This window comes from Salvelinus alpinus, chromosome 28 (assembly GCF_045679555.1).
Source record: "Salvelinus alpinus chromosome 28, SLU_Salpinus.1, whole genome shotgun sequence".
Classification (NCBI taxonomy): domain Eukaryota; kingdom Metazoa; phylum Chordata; class Actinopteri; order Salmoniformes; family Salmonidae; genus Salvelinus; species Salvelinus alpinus.
Genome location: NC_092113.1, coordinates 10,831,716 through 10,848,884, shown reverse-complemented (window position 1 = coordinate 10,848,884; position 17,169 = coordinate 10,831,716). Strand labels below are relative to the sequence as shown.

Below are 17,169 nucleotides of genomic sequence, written 5' to 3'. Positions count from 1 at the left end.
TGGGTAAGACAACCACATAGTCTCCGAACAATGCCCCCGCAGATTCACCTACATGGGTAAGACAACCACATAGTCTCCGAACAATGCCCCCGCAGATTCACTTACATGGGTAAGACAACCACATATTCTCCGAACAATGCCTCCGCAGATTCACCATCATGGGTAAGACAACCACATAGTCTCCGAACAATGCCCCCGCAGATTCACCATCATGGGTAAGACAACCACATAGTCTCCAAACAATGCCCCCGCAGATTCACCTACATGGGTAAGACCACATAGCCTCCGAACAATGCCCCCGCAGATTCACTTACATGGGTAAGACAACCACATAGCCTCCGAACAATGCCCCCGCAGATTCACCTACATGGGTAAGACAACCACATAGTCTCCGAACAATGCCCCCGCAGATTCACCTACATGGGTAAGACCACATAGCCTCCGAACAATGCCCCCGCAGATTCACCTACATGGGTAAGACAATCACATAGTCTCCGAACAATGCCCCCGCAGATTCACTTACATGGGTAAGACAACCACATAGTCTCCGAACAATGCCCCCGCAGATTCACTTACATGGGTAAGACAACCACATAGTCTCCGAACAATGCCCCCGCAGATTCACTTACATGGGTAAGACAACCACATAGTCTCCGAACAATGCCCCCGCAGATTCACCTACATGGGTAAGACCACATAGCCTCCGAACAATGCCCCCGCAGATTCACTTACATGGGTAAGACAACCACATAGTCTCCGAACAATGCCCCCGCAGATTCACTTACATGGGTAAGACAACCACATAGTCTCCGAACAATGCCCCCGCAGATTCACTTACATGGGTAAGAGAACCACATAGTCTCCGAACAATGCCCCCGCAGATTCACTTACATGGGTAAGACAACCACATAGTCTCCGAACAATGCCCCCGCAGATTCACTTACATGGGTAAGACAACCACATAGTCTCCGAATAATGCCCCCGCAGATTCACTTACATGGGTAAGACAACCACATAGTCTCCGAACAATGCCCCCGCAGATTCACTTACATGGGTAAGACAACCACATAGTCTCCGAACAATGCCCCCGCAGATTCACCATCATGGGTAAGACAACCACATAGTCTCCGAACAATGCCCCCGCAGATTCACCATCATGGGTAAGACAACCACATAGTCTCCGAACAATGCCCCCGCAGATTCACCTACATGGGTAAGACCACATAGCCTCCGAACAATGCCCCCGCAGATTCACCTACATGGGTAAGACAACCACATAGCCTCCGAACAATGCCCCCGCAGATTCACCTACATGGGTAAGACAACCACATAGTCTCCGAACAATGCCCCCGCAGATTCACCTACATGGGTAAGACAACCACATAGTCTCCGAACAATGCCCCCGCAGATTCACTTACATGGGTAAGACAACCACATAGTCTCCGAACAATGCCCCCGCAGATTCACTTACATGGGTAAGACAACCACATAGTCTCCGAACAATGCCCCCGCAGATTCACTACATGGGTAAGAAACCACATAGTCTCCGAACAATGCCCCCGGCAGGAATTCACCTACATGGGTAAGACAACCACATAGTCTCCGAACAATGCCCCCGCAGATTCACCTACATGGGTAAGACAACCACATAGCCTCCGAACAATGCCCCCGCAGATTCACCTACATGGGTAAGACCACATAGCCTCCGAACAATGCCCCTGCAGATTCACTTACATGGATAAGACAACCACATAGCCTCCGAACAATGCCCCCGCAGATTCACTTACATGGGTAAGACAACCACATAGTCTCCGAACAATGCCCCCGCAGATTCACCTACATGGGTAAGACAACCACATAGTCTCCGAACAATGCCCCCGCAGATTCACCTACATGGGTAAGACCACATAGCCTCCGAACAATGCCCCCGCAGATTCACCTACATGGGTAAGACCACATAGCCTCCGAACAATGCCCCCGCAGATTCACCTACATGGGTAAGACAATCACATAGTCTCCGAACAATGCCCCCGCAGATTCACTTACATGGGTAAGACCACATAGCCTCCGAACAATGCCCCCGCAGATTCACCTACATGGGTAAGACAATCACATAGTCTCCGAACAATGCCCCCGCAGATTCACCTACATGGGTAAGACCACATAGCCTCCGAACAATGCCCCCGCAGATTCACCTACATGGGTAAGACAATCACATAGTCTCCGAACAATGCCCCCGCAGATTCACTTACATGGGTAAGACCACATAGTCTCCGAACAATGCCCCCGCAGATTCACCTACATGGGTAAGACAATCACATAGTCTCCGAACAATGCCCCCGCAGATTCACCTACATGGGTAAGACAATCACATAGTCTCCGAACAATGCCCCCGCAGATTCACCTACATGGGTAAGACAACCACATAGTCTCCGAACAATGCCCCCGCAGATTCACTTACATGGGTAAGACAACCACATAGTCTCCGAACAATGCCCCCGCAGATTCACTTACATGGGTAAGACAACCACATAGTCTCCGAACAATGCCCCCGCAGATTCACTTACATGGGTAAGACAAACAACCACGAGGCCAATAAGAATAAATAGAAAGGGCATCTCCATTCAAATCAATGATGATGACACAAGGGGTGGACTGGCAGCCATTTTGAGTGTACCCATGTAAGGAAGTAAAAACAGGAAGTGTACCATTTAATGAAATACGGAAGACACATTTCAGTTGAATGCATTCAGTTGTACAACTAACTAGGTATCCCCCTTTCCCGTTCCCTTAATCTGTGCTGTGATTTGTTGAGTCATCTCGACTGGCATTACAAAAAATGGATTCCATTGTCATGAGCCACATCAGTTAGCGTCTTTTGAATGAACATTCTACATTACCATGGCAATCCAGCATCAGTTGATGGAATATTCAAAAATACAAAGGAATTTATTGGGTCACAATACCAGGCAGCCATTGCGATGGTACACATGAGTTTGGCAGTCAATTGCCAGGGTTTGAGCTTCCAAGCCCATTCTATTCATTTTTATTTCTATGATCAGACCCACCATTTACCATTGATGGAAATGAATCGAGAGGGAATAGGATTAGTGGGGACAGTGGACTACAGGCCCATTGTCCTACTGCGTCCACTGGGAGTATTGGCTAACTACACAAGGAGTTAGCTAACTAAGTATGTATGACCATCATAGTAGTAGGGGTATTAGATTTTTTTTTTTAATCCCATTGTTTTAAAAATGAGTGTCTAGGGCTATTAAACGATAACATTTAATCGTTAATCGCAGGATTTGCTGTGATTATTCTCACATTTTGAATTTGCTCAAATGAAGCTGTAATTTTAAGATTTTCATACAAAACAATTGTACAGGAACATTGACATCTTGATTTTGTCTAAAGTAACAGTTAGAAAAATTGGGTAAATTGAGAAAGCACACTTTCTTTAACCTCAATTGTAACTTGTTTTCACAGTCCATTGTTTTCAGCTGTAGAGATGATGTATTTAGGATGTTTTCAGTGATTTTTAACACTTTCAGACAATGCAATTCATCGCAAAAGAAATAACTTGTGCACTAAAATTACTAAAAGTGATTAACTGATTAACTCTGACCGCCCTAAAGATGACAAGTCAGGTCATCTATAGATCAATGAGAAATGCAAACATGCTGTCTTTTGGAGCAATTTACTGAGTCAGAAGTATAATCAATATGTGGTATGTGTCATGCCATCTACCTGTGTATAATGCCATTATTGTCCTCTGCAGTTTAGCAATGTGATGACAAAAGATTATCCTGCAACAGAATTTTTCATCCCACTGTCATTGTAAAGTGATAAACAGAATTTTACACTAATTCGCATGCATAGGAGTTCAGGGGCTATATGTATCAACAAGTGTCTCAGAGCAGGAGTGATCAAGTGTCTCAGAGCAGGAGTGCTGTTCTACAATCAGGCCCCCCTATCCATGCAGTCTAATTCATTACGATCTTAAAAGCAAAACTGATCCTAGATCAGCACTCCTACTCTCAGACGCCAGTTGAATGAAAGCCACTGTCTGAGAGTTGACCTGTGTTGTGGTTCCCCCTGCAGGCAGCAATGGCCATGAGTTCATGTTCCTCCTGAAGGGCCATGAGGACCTGCGGCAGGACGAGAGGGTCATGCAACTCTTTGGCCTGGTCAACACACTGCTGGCCAATGACCCAGCCTCTCTACGCAAAAACCTCAGGTAGACAGTACACACACATTTCAAGATGAATGGCTGGATTATTGCCATCGGGGGGTGAGAGTGTGTGTGAGAGATTTTCGGTGTCTGCTGCGCTTCTGTAAAAAAATATATAATTTCCCAGTTACCATTTTTGTGTATTGTGTCCCTCTCTCAGCATCCAGCGCTACGCAGTGATTCCCCTGTCCACCAACTCTGGTCTAATTGGCTGGGTGCCTCACTGCGACACCCTCCACGCCCTCATCAGAGACTATCGGGAGAAGAAGAAGATCCTGCTCAACATCGAGCACCGCATTATGCTCAGGGTAAGAACCAGTAACTATCACATTAGCAGTTCACACACACCCTGTTCAGAATGGTGCTTTTTAGACATGGTGTTTACTGAGCAGAGCACTTGCTATTACTAACCATCTGTTGATTAGCCATGAAGTTAAAGGGAATTTACACTTTTATACACAATATAATATGAATGTTGTTACTTGTCCACTACTCTTAAATGTCAAGTCTCAAGAAAAAAAAAGACAAATAAAGTATTTATCCGTGAATTGAAAAAACGTTAAACAAATGGACAATGAGGTTCTATTTTACGACCAAAGGTTGTGCCATCTTGATGTTGTGGTGTGTATGTTTGTTAGATGGCTCCAGACTATGATCACCTGACCCTGATGGAGAAGGTGGAGGTGTTTGAGCACGCCGTCAACAACACGGCCGGAGACGACCTGGCCAAGCTGCTGTGGCTGAAGAGCCCCAGCTCTGAGGTAAAACCCTGTTTCAACCTTACAGACAGTTGTCATAAGTCTGACATACCCCTGTTTACCACCCGTCATACGGCTGGCTGTAAGCAGTCTGACATAGCACGTCATTAGGTGTTATAGCTAACAACTGACCACTCAACTGACCACTCACATAAGGCTGCTGAAGACTAATTAAAGGTGGTATCTGTAACAATTTAGTGATCATTTCAATTTCCTCATGGTTTTTTGAAGAATGTGGCTCAGAAATACCTGAAATATCTTGGTTCTGCTTTCTGTTGCAGGGACGTAAAGTAGTGTTATGTTTACTCCTGTTCTTCTTCTCAGGTTTGGTTTGACAGGAGGACCAATTACACACGCTCCCTGGCTGTGATGTCAATGGTGGGCTACATCCTGGGCCTCGGAGACAGGTGAGGCTCTCCACCAATAAAAGTTCAGCAGTGGTAGCAGATGTTTAAAAAGTGAAATCATCTTGCTTTGCAGGTGTATTGGAGCAGATTTATTGAACAGTTAATATACACAACATACAAAGTATCAAATAGTTATGTTCGTGCATGGGGCCGAAACATTAGCATGAAAATAAATATTTATTTATTTTATTTTATCGTTATTTTACCAGGTAAGTTGACTGAGAACACGTTCTCATTTGCAGCAACGACCTGGGGAATAGTTACAGGGGAGAGGAGGGGGATATGTGGTCCAGTGTGTAGACTACCCTCACTCAGTTTCTCTCCTTTTCCTCTACAGGCATCCATCCAACTTGATGTTGGACAGACTAAGTGGCAAGATCCTCCACATTGATTTTGGGGATTGCTTTGAGGTGAGCAGGGGCCTCCAAAATCGGAAACCCTGACTGAATGTACACTATTTATACAAAGTATGTGGACACCCCTTCAAATTAGTGGATTTGGCTATTTCAGCCACCCGTTGTTGACAGGTGTATAAAATCGAGCACACAGCCATGCAATCGCCATAGACAAACATTGGCAGTAGGATGTCCTTGAAGAGCTCAGTGACTTTCAATATGGCATCGTCATAGGATGCCACCTTTCCAACAAGTCAGTTCATCAAATTTCTGTCCTCCTAGATCTGCCCTTGTCAACTGTAAGTGCTGTTATTGTGAATTGGAAACGTCTAGGAGCAACAACGGTTCAGCCGCAAAGTGGTAGGCCACACAAGCTTACAGAATGGGATCGCCGAGTGCTGAAGCTCGTAGCCCGTAAAAAATCTTCTGTCCTCGGTTGCTACCGAGTTCCAAACGGCCTCTGTAAGCAACGTCAGCACAAGAACTGTTCATTAGGTGATTCATGAAATGAGTTTCCATGGCCGAGCAGCCGCGCGCCTAAGATCAACATGCGCAATGCCAAGCCTCAGCTGGAGTGGTGTAAAGCTCGCCGCCATTGGAAGCACGTTCTCTGGAGTGATGAATCACACTTCACCATCCGGCAGTCTGACGGACGAATCTGGGTTTGGCGGATGCCAGGAGAACGCTACCTGCCCGAATGCATAGTGCCAACTGTAAAGTTTGTTGGAGGAATAATGGTCTGGGGCTGTTTTTCATGGTTCAGGCCCCTTAGTTCCAGTGAAGGGAAATCTTAACTCTACAGCATACAATTACATTCTAGATGATTCTGTGCTTCCAACTTTGAGGCAACAGTTTTGGGAAGGCCCTTTCCTGTTTCAGCATGGCAAGAACCCCGTGCACAAAGTGAGGTCTATACAGAAATGGTTTGTTGAGATCAGTGTGGAAGAACTTGACTGGCCTGACCTCAACCACATCGAACACCTTTTAGATTAATTGGAATGCCGACTGCGAAGCCAGGCCTAATCGCTCAACATCAGTTCCCAACCTCACTAATGATCTTGTGGCTGCATGGAAGCAATCCCTGCAGCAATGTTCCAACATCTAGTGGAAAGCCTTCCCAGAAGAGTGGAGGCTGTTATAACAGCAAAGGAGGGACCAACTCCATATTAATGCCCATGATTTTGGAATGAGATGTTCACATAGCAGGTGTCCACATACCTTTGGTCATGTAGTGTATCTGTGAACGTTGTCAATGTTTTATAAATGTTTTTCCCACTACAGGTTGCCATGACCAGGGAGAAGTTCCCGGAGAAGATTCCTTTCAGACTGACAAGAATGTTGACGAATGCCATGGAGGTAGAAGGAATAACTCTCAGTGGTTTTATTTGACATACTCTTGTCAATAGTTCACATTTGCCTCTGTCATAGAAGGCACTTAATCCTGCAACTCAATTGAGGGTTTGCACTGCAGACTTGAGGAGCGAAGCAAAGATTTCCGGCTGGCACCCAGGCTACAATTACCTATCAGAACAGACAATAAAACTCCCCTCTCTGTTCTGTCAATCAATGTGTCCCTCCCCTGTGTGTGTTGGTCAGGTGACAGGGCTGGATGGGAACTACAGGATCACATGTCACACGGTGATGGAGGTGCTGAGGGAGCACAGGGACAGTGTCATGGCCGTACTGGAGGCCTTCGTCTACGACCCACTGCTCAACTGGAGACTGATGGACAGTAAGGAAACCACTCCGAAACGCCTCAAAACATCTTGAAAGCATCTTAAACACTTAAATACCTTTAAACCATCTGAAAACAACGACCCGGCAAACAATTGAGCCCTCTCTTTCTTTGTGGTCCACAGCGAACACCAAGGGAAACAAGCGATCCAGGACCAGAACTGACTCCTACACTGCTGGACAATCAGTCGGTGAGTGTGAAACAAGACGTCCATTTTGTGTCACTAACAACATCTGGAATGTTTCCAGACTGAATGCATCTTTCTGTGCTGTGTCTGTTGTCCAATGCAGAAGCACTGGAGGGGATCGACCTTGGTGAGACCACACACAAGAAACCAGGAACTACCGTGCCTGAATCCATTCATTCCTTCCGTGAGTCTTTGGCTCAAGCCAATACTGTAAAAATGCATGAGGCTAACATTCCTAGTAGTTTCTATGGTGGCTATGTTTGTTAACGCTAGAAATGGTGGGCCTCGAGGGACCCCACTTCGAGCCAATGACTTGTCTTTTGGACTTCAACATTCTAACAGTCTAATAAATACATTTCATATATGCTATTGGAAAAATTATCATTTGGTTATGTTTATGAAGGTCTTAGGTAACATTAGAATATGAAGAACATAATATTTTTCAATACAATAAGAATATATAATTTTCAATACTTTATTTTGCTGTAAGCTATATATAAAAACATTAAAAACACAAAAAAATGTTTCCCATCACAAAGAAATCTATTATAATTTTGTTTTGGCGGGTCTTAAGAAACATTATGGAAATAAGAAAATGTATTTCAAAGAACAGAATAGCATATTTTAAGTTGTTTTATGTTACTAGTCTTTGCTTAGGCATGTTCACGTGTGGAGCGCCTAAAACAAGGGTCATTCTTAGAAAAAGTGGTATTTTGAAATAGAGCTCACCTCTTACATTTTTTGGTTATTTGGCAAAGCTACGTGTTCTAGAAACTGCTCTTTCTGCTCTGTCTGATGCTATATAGAAATCAAAATGTCTTACCTGAATCTAATCTAACTAACTGTAAGAGGATTTGAAAAAGTGTAATTTTGGAGCTCCGTTTTCCTGCCTCTGTGTCAGTTCCAAGCTGCCCATCTCTTCATATACAATTTGACATTTGATAATATTTTCACCCATCAGACTATTGTCAATTTAATCTTGTCTTTTGGCTAATGTGTGAAATTAGTTTCGATATAGTTTAGGTGTAATTTCGACGGGCCATCAGCTGCGCAGGCTGACTGGCGGTGAATGAGGGTCAAATTCTCTTTGTGATATCTAAATTTGAACAACATACGTGTGTTAAATATACTTATTTAGGATAAGTCAAGGACGGGGGTGGGGAGACATGACTAAAAATGTAAATGTGTTTTGTCAACATGATGCTCTCGGCGCTTCCTGTGTTTAAACACAGCTATGAATAGTTGCTGAGTGGCAAGTAGCTTCTATTGGTTTTTCTTTCCTCAACAATCCTTGTGGAGGATATTGGTATGTGGAAGTACTATCTTTGCTTGTTGTTGGCCCAAATATTTCCTCAAATGGCTGCTGGTACACATGTTAGTGTATCAGTCATCACTGTGTTCCTCTCCCATCAGTTGGAGATGGCACTGTCCAGCCTGAGGCCCTGAATAAAAAGGCTATCCAGATTATCAACAGAGTACGAGACAAGCTGACTGGTAAGTCTTTCCCTACACATGTAACTAAAAATGCTAGGATATGCTAGCATATTAGCATTCATTGACTAATATGTGTTGCTTTTCCCCATCAGGGCGTGATTTCTCACACGATGAGACTCTGGATGTGCCAACCCAAGTGGAGCTCCTCATCAAGCAGGCGACGTCGCACGAGAACCTGTGCCAGTGTTATATTGGATGGTCAGTATGATCTGTTTGTTCTTAGTTAGCATCAGACTAATACTGTAAGTTGGCATCAGTTAGCCTAGTACTCTTAGTGAGTATCTACTAGCAAAGTACTGTTAGTTAGCGTCAGTTAGACTAGCGCTGTTAGTTAGCATCAGTTAGCCTAGTACTATTAGTTAGCATTAGTTAGCCTAGCCTGTGCTACATTGGCTCGTTACCATCATCAGTAACTGTTAGTTCGCATCAATTAGCCTAGCCTGGGTGCCGGACTGTTTCAGCATTCAACAATGCTATGGCACTGCCATGCTGTTTGACAAGACAACTATAAGTTGCCTAAAGCAGGATCAGAGAGGTACCCAAACTACAAAAAAGTGTCTTGGTTGGGAAAACATTTGTGGCTTATGTTGGGAAAAATTTAACAATGGTCACTGAACTTGTATTGTTTTTCATCCCCCAGGTGTCCATTTTGGTAGAAGAGCTACACTTGAAGAGTTACACAGCCTGTTTTCATCAAGTAACCATGAACTTACTTGGTAACTATGTACTTAAATGGTTAAGTCGTGAGAGATGGTCCATGGCAAGGAATTACATTTCCGAAGCTCTTTATCAAATGATGCCATGCTGACAGTGGTTTCAAGCATTTTACATTCACTTAGCTAATTACTTCCAATTTGGTTCCCTCATTTGTGTATTTTCAAAGAAGAAGAAATCGGGGGACTCGAGGAGCGCTGATTTAAAACAGAAAAAAGTAAAGAAGAAGCCTCCGATAATCAAATTGGCGCCAAATCCTTAGTTTTAAGTAATGACTCATTAAACATTTAATCCCAGGATGTAATACCATGTAAAGGTAACAGCTACAATTATGTACTGTACAAGGTAACAACCTGGGCCTCGTTTCCCAGTTGCGATGTAACTTAAGCATTACAATGATCGTGTCAGATGCCTCGTTATTTATGAGCCACATTTTAAAGTATTTCCCAAACAAGCATGTAGAGAGAATGTTCACTAAGTGCGTCGTTAGACCATGTGTCGATACTGATCGGATCGAAAGAAAAGCATCTCTGCTCTCGAATCAGCTTTCTCCATTCAAGTCTTACCTTAGCATTAAAATTATTACACAATACTGATGACAGATCAGCTGCTAGATATTACCACCTATGGCTGCAAATATTGAGGCGGCTTATTCTAAATGCTTACCCTATAATAACCCACAAAATCTAGATTTGGCACATGAGCACATGTTGTTACACATTTTTAAAATATATTGTAGCAAAAATTATAGACAATTAGCTGTCTAGAATTAGCTAAATATAATTAAATTGATTGAACATTACATTTATTTCGATGTAGCCTATAATGTATTTCTCTTTTGCAGTCATCTCAGTTTTCATTTGAAACAATGTTTTATTCTTCGCTTGTTTGTAACAATTACAAAGACATTGGCAACTTTGTATTTGTAGTCAACTTTGTTCTGAAGTTGACTACAACGGAGATCTTCTGTGTATAAAGTGACGTGGAATGGCAAAGAAGCATCTAACAACGCACTTAGCTGTTCTACCAGTGGTCTGAGGTAATCCGTAAATAACACGCGTTTTCAAGTGTAACTTTAGTGACAATGTTTTGGGGAAACAGCTACTAAAGATACATTGTACGAAGGTTCTGACGATGGCTTTGGGAAACGAGGCCCTGGTTATTTGCTAGTGCTTATTGCTCAAGGCACTGGCTGTAAGAGGAAGTGCTGCCCAGTGTTTAATTATGTCATTGTCATCATGCTAATGCTTTCTACTGTGGCCATATTTGTAACAAGTTTTTTTGTTTTTTTGTTTAACTTGTTGCATCTGCTTCATAGTCCTTCATAGACCACTAGTCCATTGTATTATTGTGTGTTTATGTGACTATTTGAGTAACATACTGTATGCCTTTTGCTAATTTAAATATTATTGAAGGGTGCCCCATAATAGAATATGAATGGGAGTATTTGATTTAAGATGGTTGCATGCATAATTCTATGCCAATAAATAAAGATATATTGATACTTGTCTTGTGCTCTTTGCCATTGTCCAAATATTTATGATAATGCTGATCATGTTTGTATGCTTAAATGTTCCCTGCCTTTGCGTATCATCACCATATTTTCCTATAAACGAACATACAATTATGAAACTTCAGAAGCTATTTTAAATACATTTTCTTGGTCCTAAGGTCATGAAATGTTCATATTACATTGCAGGGAGTTTCTGTAAATACAATTTTGAAAATGTAGTTTTCATCCACCAGCGTATGGAGTTACTTTTTCTGCTATAAATTTTAAGTAAAACTTCTGAAGTTGAGAACAAATCAATATATATTGCAAGCAAAATATAAACCCCAAATATTCAACAAAGAAATCATAATTGCAAGAAAAACATTTTTAAATGTGCGAACAAATGAGTTAATTAAAAATTATAGTTTTCACTGAAACATTTTCAATTGTGATTAAACACCTTCTTTGCATTAAATTGTTTTGGGGGCAGTTGTAAGTTTTGGCACATTCATTCCATCAGCATAGCACCCTGCATCCCACTGCTGGTTTGCCCCTGAAGCTAAGCAGGGTCGGTCCCTGGATGGGAGACCAGATGTAGCTGGAAGTGTGTTAGAGGATCAGTAGGGGGCACCCTTTACTCTCATCTTTCTCAGCAGTCACATGAAGTTGAACTATCACTCCTAAACTGGTTGGCCACTGGGGATGCATCATCTACACAGCCCTCTAAACCCCGCCTACACAGAATGGATTGATTGATAGGATTTATATAGCGCCTTTCTACTTACTGAACTGTTTTACATGAACTCAGCAAAAAAAGAAACGTCCTCACTGTCAACTGTGTTTGATTTCAGCAAACTTAACATGTGTTAATATTTGTATGAATGTAAGATTCAACAACTGAGACATAAACTGAACAAGTTCCACAGACATGTGACTAACAGAAATGGAGTAATGTGTCCCTGAACAAAGGGGGGGTCAAAATCAAAAGTAACAGTCAGTATCTGGTGTGGCCACCAGCTGCATTAAGTACTGCAGTGCATCTCCTCATGGACTGCACCAGATTTGTGTTATTGGCTGTACGTGTGTTTATCCCATGTGTAACTCTGTTTGTGTCGCACTGCTTTGCTTTATCTTGGCCAGGTCGCAGTTATAAATGAGAACGTGTTCTCAACTGGCCTACCTGGTTAAATAAAGGTGAAATATATATATAAAAAAATTGGCAGTTCTTGCTGTGAGATGTTACCCCACTATTGCACCAAGGCATCTGCAAGTTCCCGGACATTTCTGGGGGGAATGGCCCTAGCCCTCACCCTCCGATCCAACAGGTCCCAGACGTGCTCAATGGGATTGAGATCTGGGCTCTTCGCTGGCCATGGCAGAACACTGACATTCCTGTCTTGCAGGAAATCACGCACAGAACGAGCAGTATGGCTGGTGGCATTGTCATGCTAGATGGTCATGTCAGGATGAGCCTGCAGGAAGGGTACCACATGAGGGAGGAGGATGTCTTTCCTTGTAAAGCACAGCGTTGAGATTGCCTGCAATGACAACAAGCTCAGTCCGATGATGCTGTGACATACCGCCCCAGACCATGACGGACCATCCACCTCCAAATCGATCCCGCTCCAGAGTACTGGCCTCAGTGTAATGCTCATTCCTTCAACGATAAACGCGAATCCGACCATCACCCCTGGTGAGACAAAACCGCGACTCATCAGCGAAGAGCACTTTTTGCCAGTCTTGTCTGGTCCAGCGACGGTGGGTTTGTGCCCATAGGCGACGTTGTTGCCAGTGATGTCTGGTGAGGACCTGCCTTACAACAGGCCTACAAGCCCTCTCTCAGGCCCCCATCCAGCCTCTCTCAGCCTATTGCGGACAGTCTGAGCACTGATGGAGGGATTGTACGTTCCTGGTGTAACTCGGACAGTTGTTGTTGCCATCCTGTACCTGTCCCGCAAGTGTGATGTTCGGATGTACCGATCCTGTGCAGGTGTTGTTACACGTGGTCTGCCACTGCAAGGACGATCAGCTGTCCGTCCTGTCTCCCTGTAGCGCTGTCTTAGGCATCTCACAGTACGAACATTGCAATTTATTGCCCTGGTCACATCTGCAGTCCTCATGCCTCCTTGCGGCGCGTTCACGCAGATGAGCAGGGACACTGGGCATCTTTCTTTTGGTGTTTTTCAGAGTCGGTAGAAAGGCCTCTTTAGTGTCCTAACTGACCTTAATTGCCTAACGTCTGTAAGCTGTTAGTGTCTTAACGACCGTTCCACAGGTGCATGTTCATTAACTGTTTATGGTTCATTGAACAAGCATGGGAAACAGTGTTAAAACCCTTTACAATGAAGATCTGTGAAGTTATTTGGATTTTTACGAATTATCTTTGAAAGACAGGGTCCTGGAAAAGGGACGTTTTTTTGCTGAGTTTAGTAAGGGGGAAACTCACCTCATCCACCACCAATGTGTGGAACCCGCTTGGGTAATGCACAGCAAACACATGGTGGAGAGGTGAGGAGTGATCTATGCCAATTATGACCATATGCCAGTTAACACCCCTGGTCTTTCAAGTGCCAAGAATCAGGACATCCGTTTAACGTCCCATCCCAAAAATGTCACCCTACACAGGGTATTGTCGCCGTCACTGCCCTGGAGCAATGGGATTTGATATTGAGGGAAGTGTGACCCCCTTCTTGCATTTCAAATATATTTCCTTGCATAATCTTTTTCACTCAATATTATCATTTTTGCTCTCAATAATATTGTGTTTAGGTTTTGCTTTCAATATCATTATTTTTGTTTGCATTACTGAAGAATGTTGATCTCTACTTCAGAAGTTTTGCATGATATTAATGGCACAAAAGTAGCATACCACCAGATACAGTGCATTCAGAAAGTAGTCAGACCCCTTCCCTTTTTCCACATTTTGTTACGTTACAGCGTTATTTTAAAAAGGATTAAAAAAAAACATTTTATCATCAATCTATACACAATACCCCATAATGACAAAGTGAAAACAGGTTTTTATAAATTTTGCCAATTTATTAAAAACAACAGAAATACCTCATTTACATAAGTATTCAGACCCTTTGCTATTAGACTCGAAATTGAGCTCAGGTGCATCCTGTTTCCATTGATCATCCTTGAGATGTTTCTAGAACTTTATTGGAGTCCACCTGTGGTAAATTCAATTGATTGGACATGATTTGGAAAGGCACACACCTGTCTATATAAGGTCCCATAGTTGACACTGCATGTCAGAGCAAAACCAGGCCATGAGGTCGAAGGAATTGTCCGTAGAGCTCCGAGACAGGATTGTGTCGAAGCACAGATCTGGGCAAGGGTACCAAGAAATGTCTGCAGCATTGAAGGTCCCCAAGAACACAGTGGCCACCATCATTCTTAAATGGAATACGTTTGGAACCAACAAGGCTCTTCCTAGAGCTGGCCGCCTGGCCAAACTGAGCAATCGAGGGAGAAGGCCTGGGCCAGGGAGATGACCAAGACAGAAACCAAAGTTGAACTCTTTGGCCTGAATGCTAAGCGTCACATCTGGAGGAAACCTGGCACCATCCCTACGGTGAAGCATGGTGGTGGCAACATCATGCTGTGGGCATGTTTTTCAGGGACTGGGAGACTAGTCAGGATCGAGAGAATGATGAACGAAGCAAAGTACAGAGAGATCCTTAATGAAAACCTGCTCCAGAGCGCTCAGGAACTCAGACTGGGGCTAAGGTTCACCTTACAACAGGACAACGACCCCTAAGCACACAGCCAAGACAAGGCTGGAGTGGCTTCGGGACAAGTCTCTGAATGTCCTTGAGTTGCCCGACAAGAGCCAGGACTTGAACCCAATCGAACATCTCTGGAGAGACCTGAAAATAGCTGTGCAGCGACGCTCCCCATCCAACCTGACAGAGCTTGAGAGGATCTGCAGAGAAAAGTGGGAGAAACTCCCCAAATACAGGTGTGTCAAGCTTGTAGCGTCATACCCAAGAAGACTCGAGGCTGTAATCGCTACCGAAGGTGCTTCAACAATGTACTGAGTAAAGGGTCTGAATACTAATGTAAATGTGATATTTTTTACACATTTGCAAAAATGTATAAAAAAATGTTTTTGCTTTGTCGTTATGGGGTATTGTGTGTAGAAAAAACGTGGGGGAAAACAAATTAGGCCATTTTAGAATAAGGCTGTAACATAACAAAATCTGGAAAAAGTCATGTTCAACTACAGTATGCATGTGCAGAATCTTCTGGAAAGCAGTGAAGCAAACCTACCCACAGGCACTCCAGCTCTGTCCATGTGAGGAGCAACTCTGCAGAAACTGGCCTCATAACAGTTTTAGAGATGAGGTGAGAAGGGATTCTAATACTAAAAGGTATCCTAGTAACCCTGAAAAGAAGCTTCTTGGCCCATACTGTAGTCGCTCGATCATTTGAACTCTTATCCTTCACTGATGATAGAAGTCTAGTGATCGTGGAACCCATAACCAAATTTTGCGCTATGTATGTTTGTCACCAGAGATCTGGGTCTGTATACAATTCATGGCTGATATAATTGGTTAAAGGGAGGTTGTAGATACTGCATTCTTCAGCAGTCACCTTGATATCTATTTAAAATAATCGGAAAGTGTCTTTATTCAAAGGAGATGCCTACCTACCCACCCGTAGACTACATCCAAGGAGAGGTCATAGAAAAACAAATATGAAACAGATGATATGGAAGTACTTAGACTAAGAATGTACAGTGCCTTCAGACAGTATTCACACCCCTTGACTTTTTCCACATTTTGTTGTGTAACAGCCTGAATTTAAAATTGATTAAATCAAGATTTTTTTTGTCACTGTCCTACACATACCCCATAATGTTAAAGTGGAATTATGTTTTTTGACATTTTTACCAATTAATTAAAAATGAAAATCTGGAGTGTCTACTCAATAAATATTCAACCCCTTTGTTATGGCAAGGCTAAATAAATTCAGAAGTAAACATTTGCTTAACACTGGGAGACTCCCAGATACTGGGAGATGAATTCACCTTTCAGCAGGACAATAACCTAAAACACAAGACCAAATCTACACTGGAGATGCTTACCAAGAAGACAGTAAATGTTAGTTTTGACTTAAATCTACTTGAAAATATATTCCAAGACCTGAAAATGGTTGTCTAGCAATGATCAAAAAATCTATATGACAGAGCTTGAATAATTTTAAAAGAATAATGGGCAACTGTTGCACAATCCAGGTGTGGAAAGCTCTTATAAAGACTGACAGCTGTAATCACTGCTAAATGTGCTTCTACAAAGTATTCACTCAGGGGTGTGAATCCTTATGTAAGTGAGATATTTCTGTGTTTCATTTTTAATACATTTCTATAAACATGTTTTCGCTGTCGTTATGGGGGAAAAGTATAAATGTAATCCATTTTGAATTCAGGCGGTAACACAACAAAATATGGAATAAGTCAAGGGGTGAGAATACTTTCTGAAGGCTCTGTAAATAAATGATAAACCATTTAAATTGCCACAATTGCAGTTCCCAAGTTTTAGTCAGCAAAAGAGTTCCAGCACCTAGTGCATCAGCGCTGCCTACTTATTGTGTTTGCTCTACAGCGGCTCCTCTCTTTCCTTCTAATTTTATTCCCTCTTTCTCCTCTGAAGGTTAATTACTTATAGATAGTTAAGGATTACAGAGCAAAAAAAAGCAGCCAATTGATCTCTTCCCTGGTGTGCCCACCCCTGCAATGTCACCAATTT

The 17,169-nt window shown here is 42.8% G+C and overlaps 1 protein-coding gene across 2 annotated transcripts in view; it reads left to right on the top strand.

The window, feature by feature from the left end:
• mtor (mechanistic target of rapamycin kinase) overlaps positions 1 to 11,428 on the top strand; it is a 134,837-nt gene extending 123,409 nt beyond the window's left edge. For both annotated transcript variants that reach the window (XM_071371596.1, XM_071371595.1), the window contains exons 47-58: positions 4,105 to 4,240; positions 4,395 to 4,542; positions 4,873 to 4,995; positions 5,317 to 5,399; positions 5,737 to 5,809; positions 7,076 to 7,150; positions 7,391 to 7,526; positions 7,654 to 7,719; positions 7,820 to 7,900; positions 9,130 to 9,210; positions 9,303 to 9,408; positions 9,851 to 11,428. In XM_071371596.1, the coding sequence (XP_071227697.1) occupies positions 4,105 to 4,240; positions 4,395 to 4,542; positions 4,873 to 4,995; positions 5,317 to 5,399; positions 5,737 to 5,809; positions 7,076 to 7,150; positions 7,391 to 7,526; positions 7,654 to 7,719; positions 7,820 to 7,900; positions 9,130 to 9,210; positions 9,303 to 9,408; positions 9,851 to 9,866 (1,124 nt within the window). In that variant the 3' untranslated portion in view covers positions 9,867 to 11,428. The remainder of the gene's footprint in view (positions 1 to 4,104; positions 4,241 to 4,394; positions 4,543 to 4,872; positions 4,996 to 5,316; positions 5,400 to 5,736; positions 5,810 to 7,075; positions 7,151 to 7,390; positions 7,527 to 7,653; positions 7,720 to 7,819; positions 7,901 to 9,129; positions 9,211 to 9,302; positions 9,409 to 9,850) is intronic.
• The last annotated feature ends 5,741 nt before the right edge of the window (positions 11,429 to 17,169 follow it).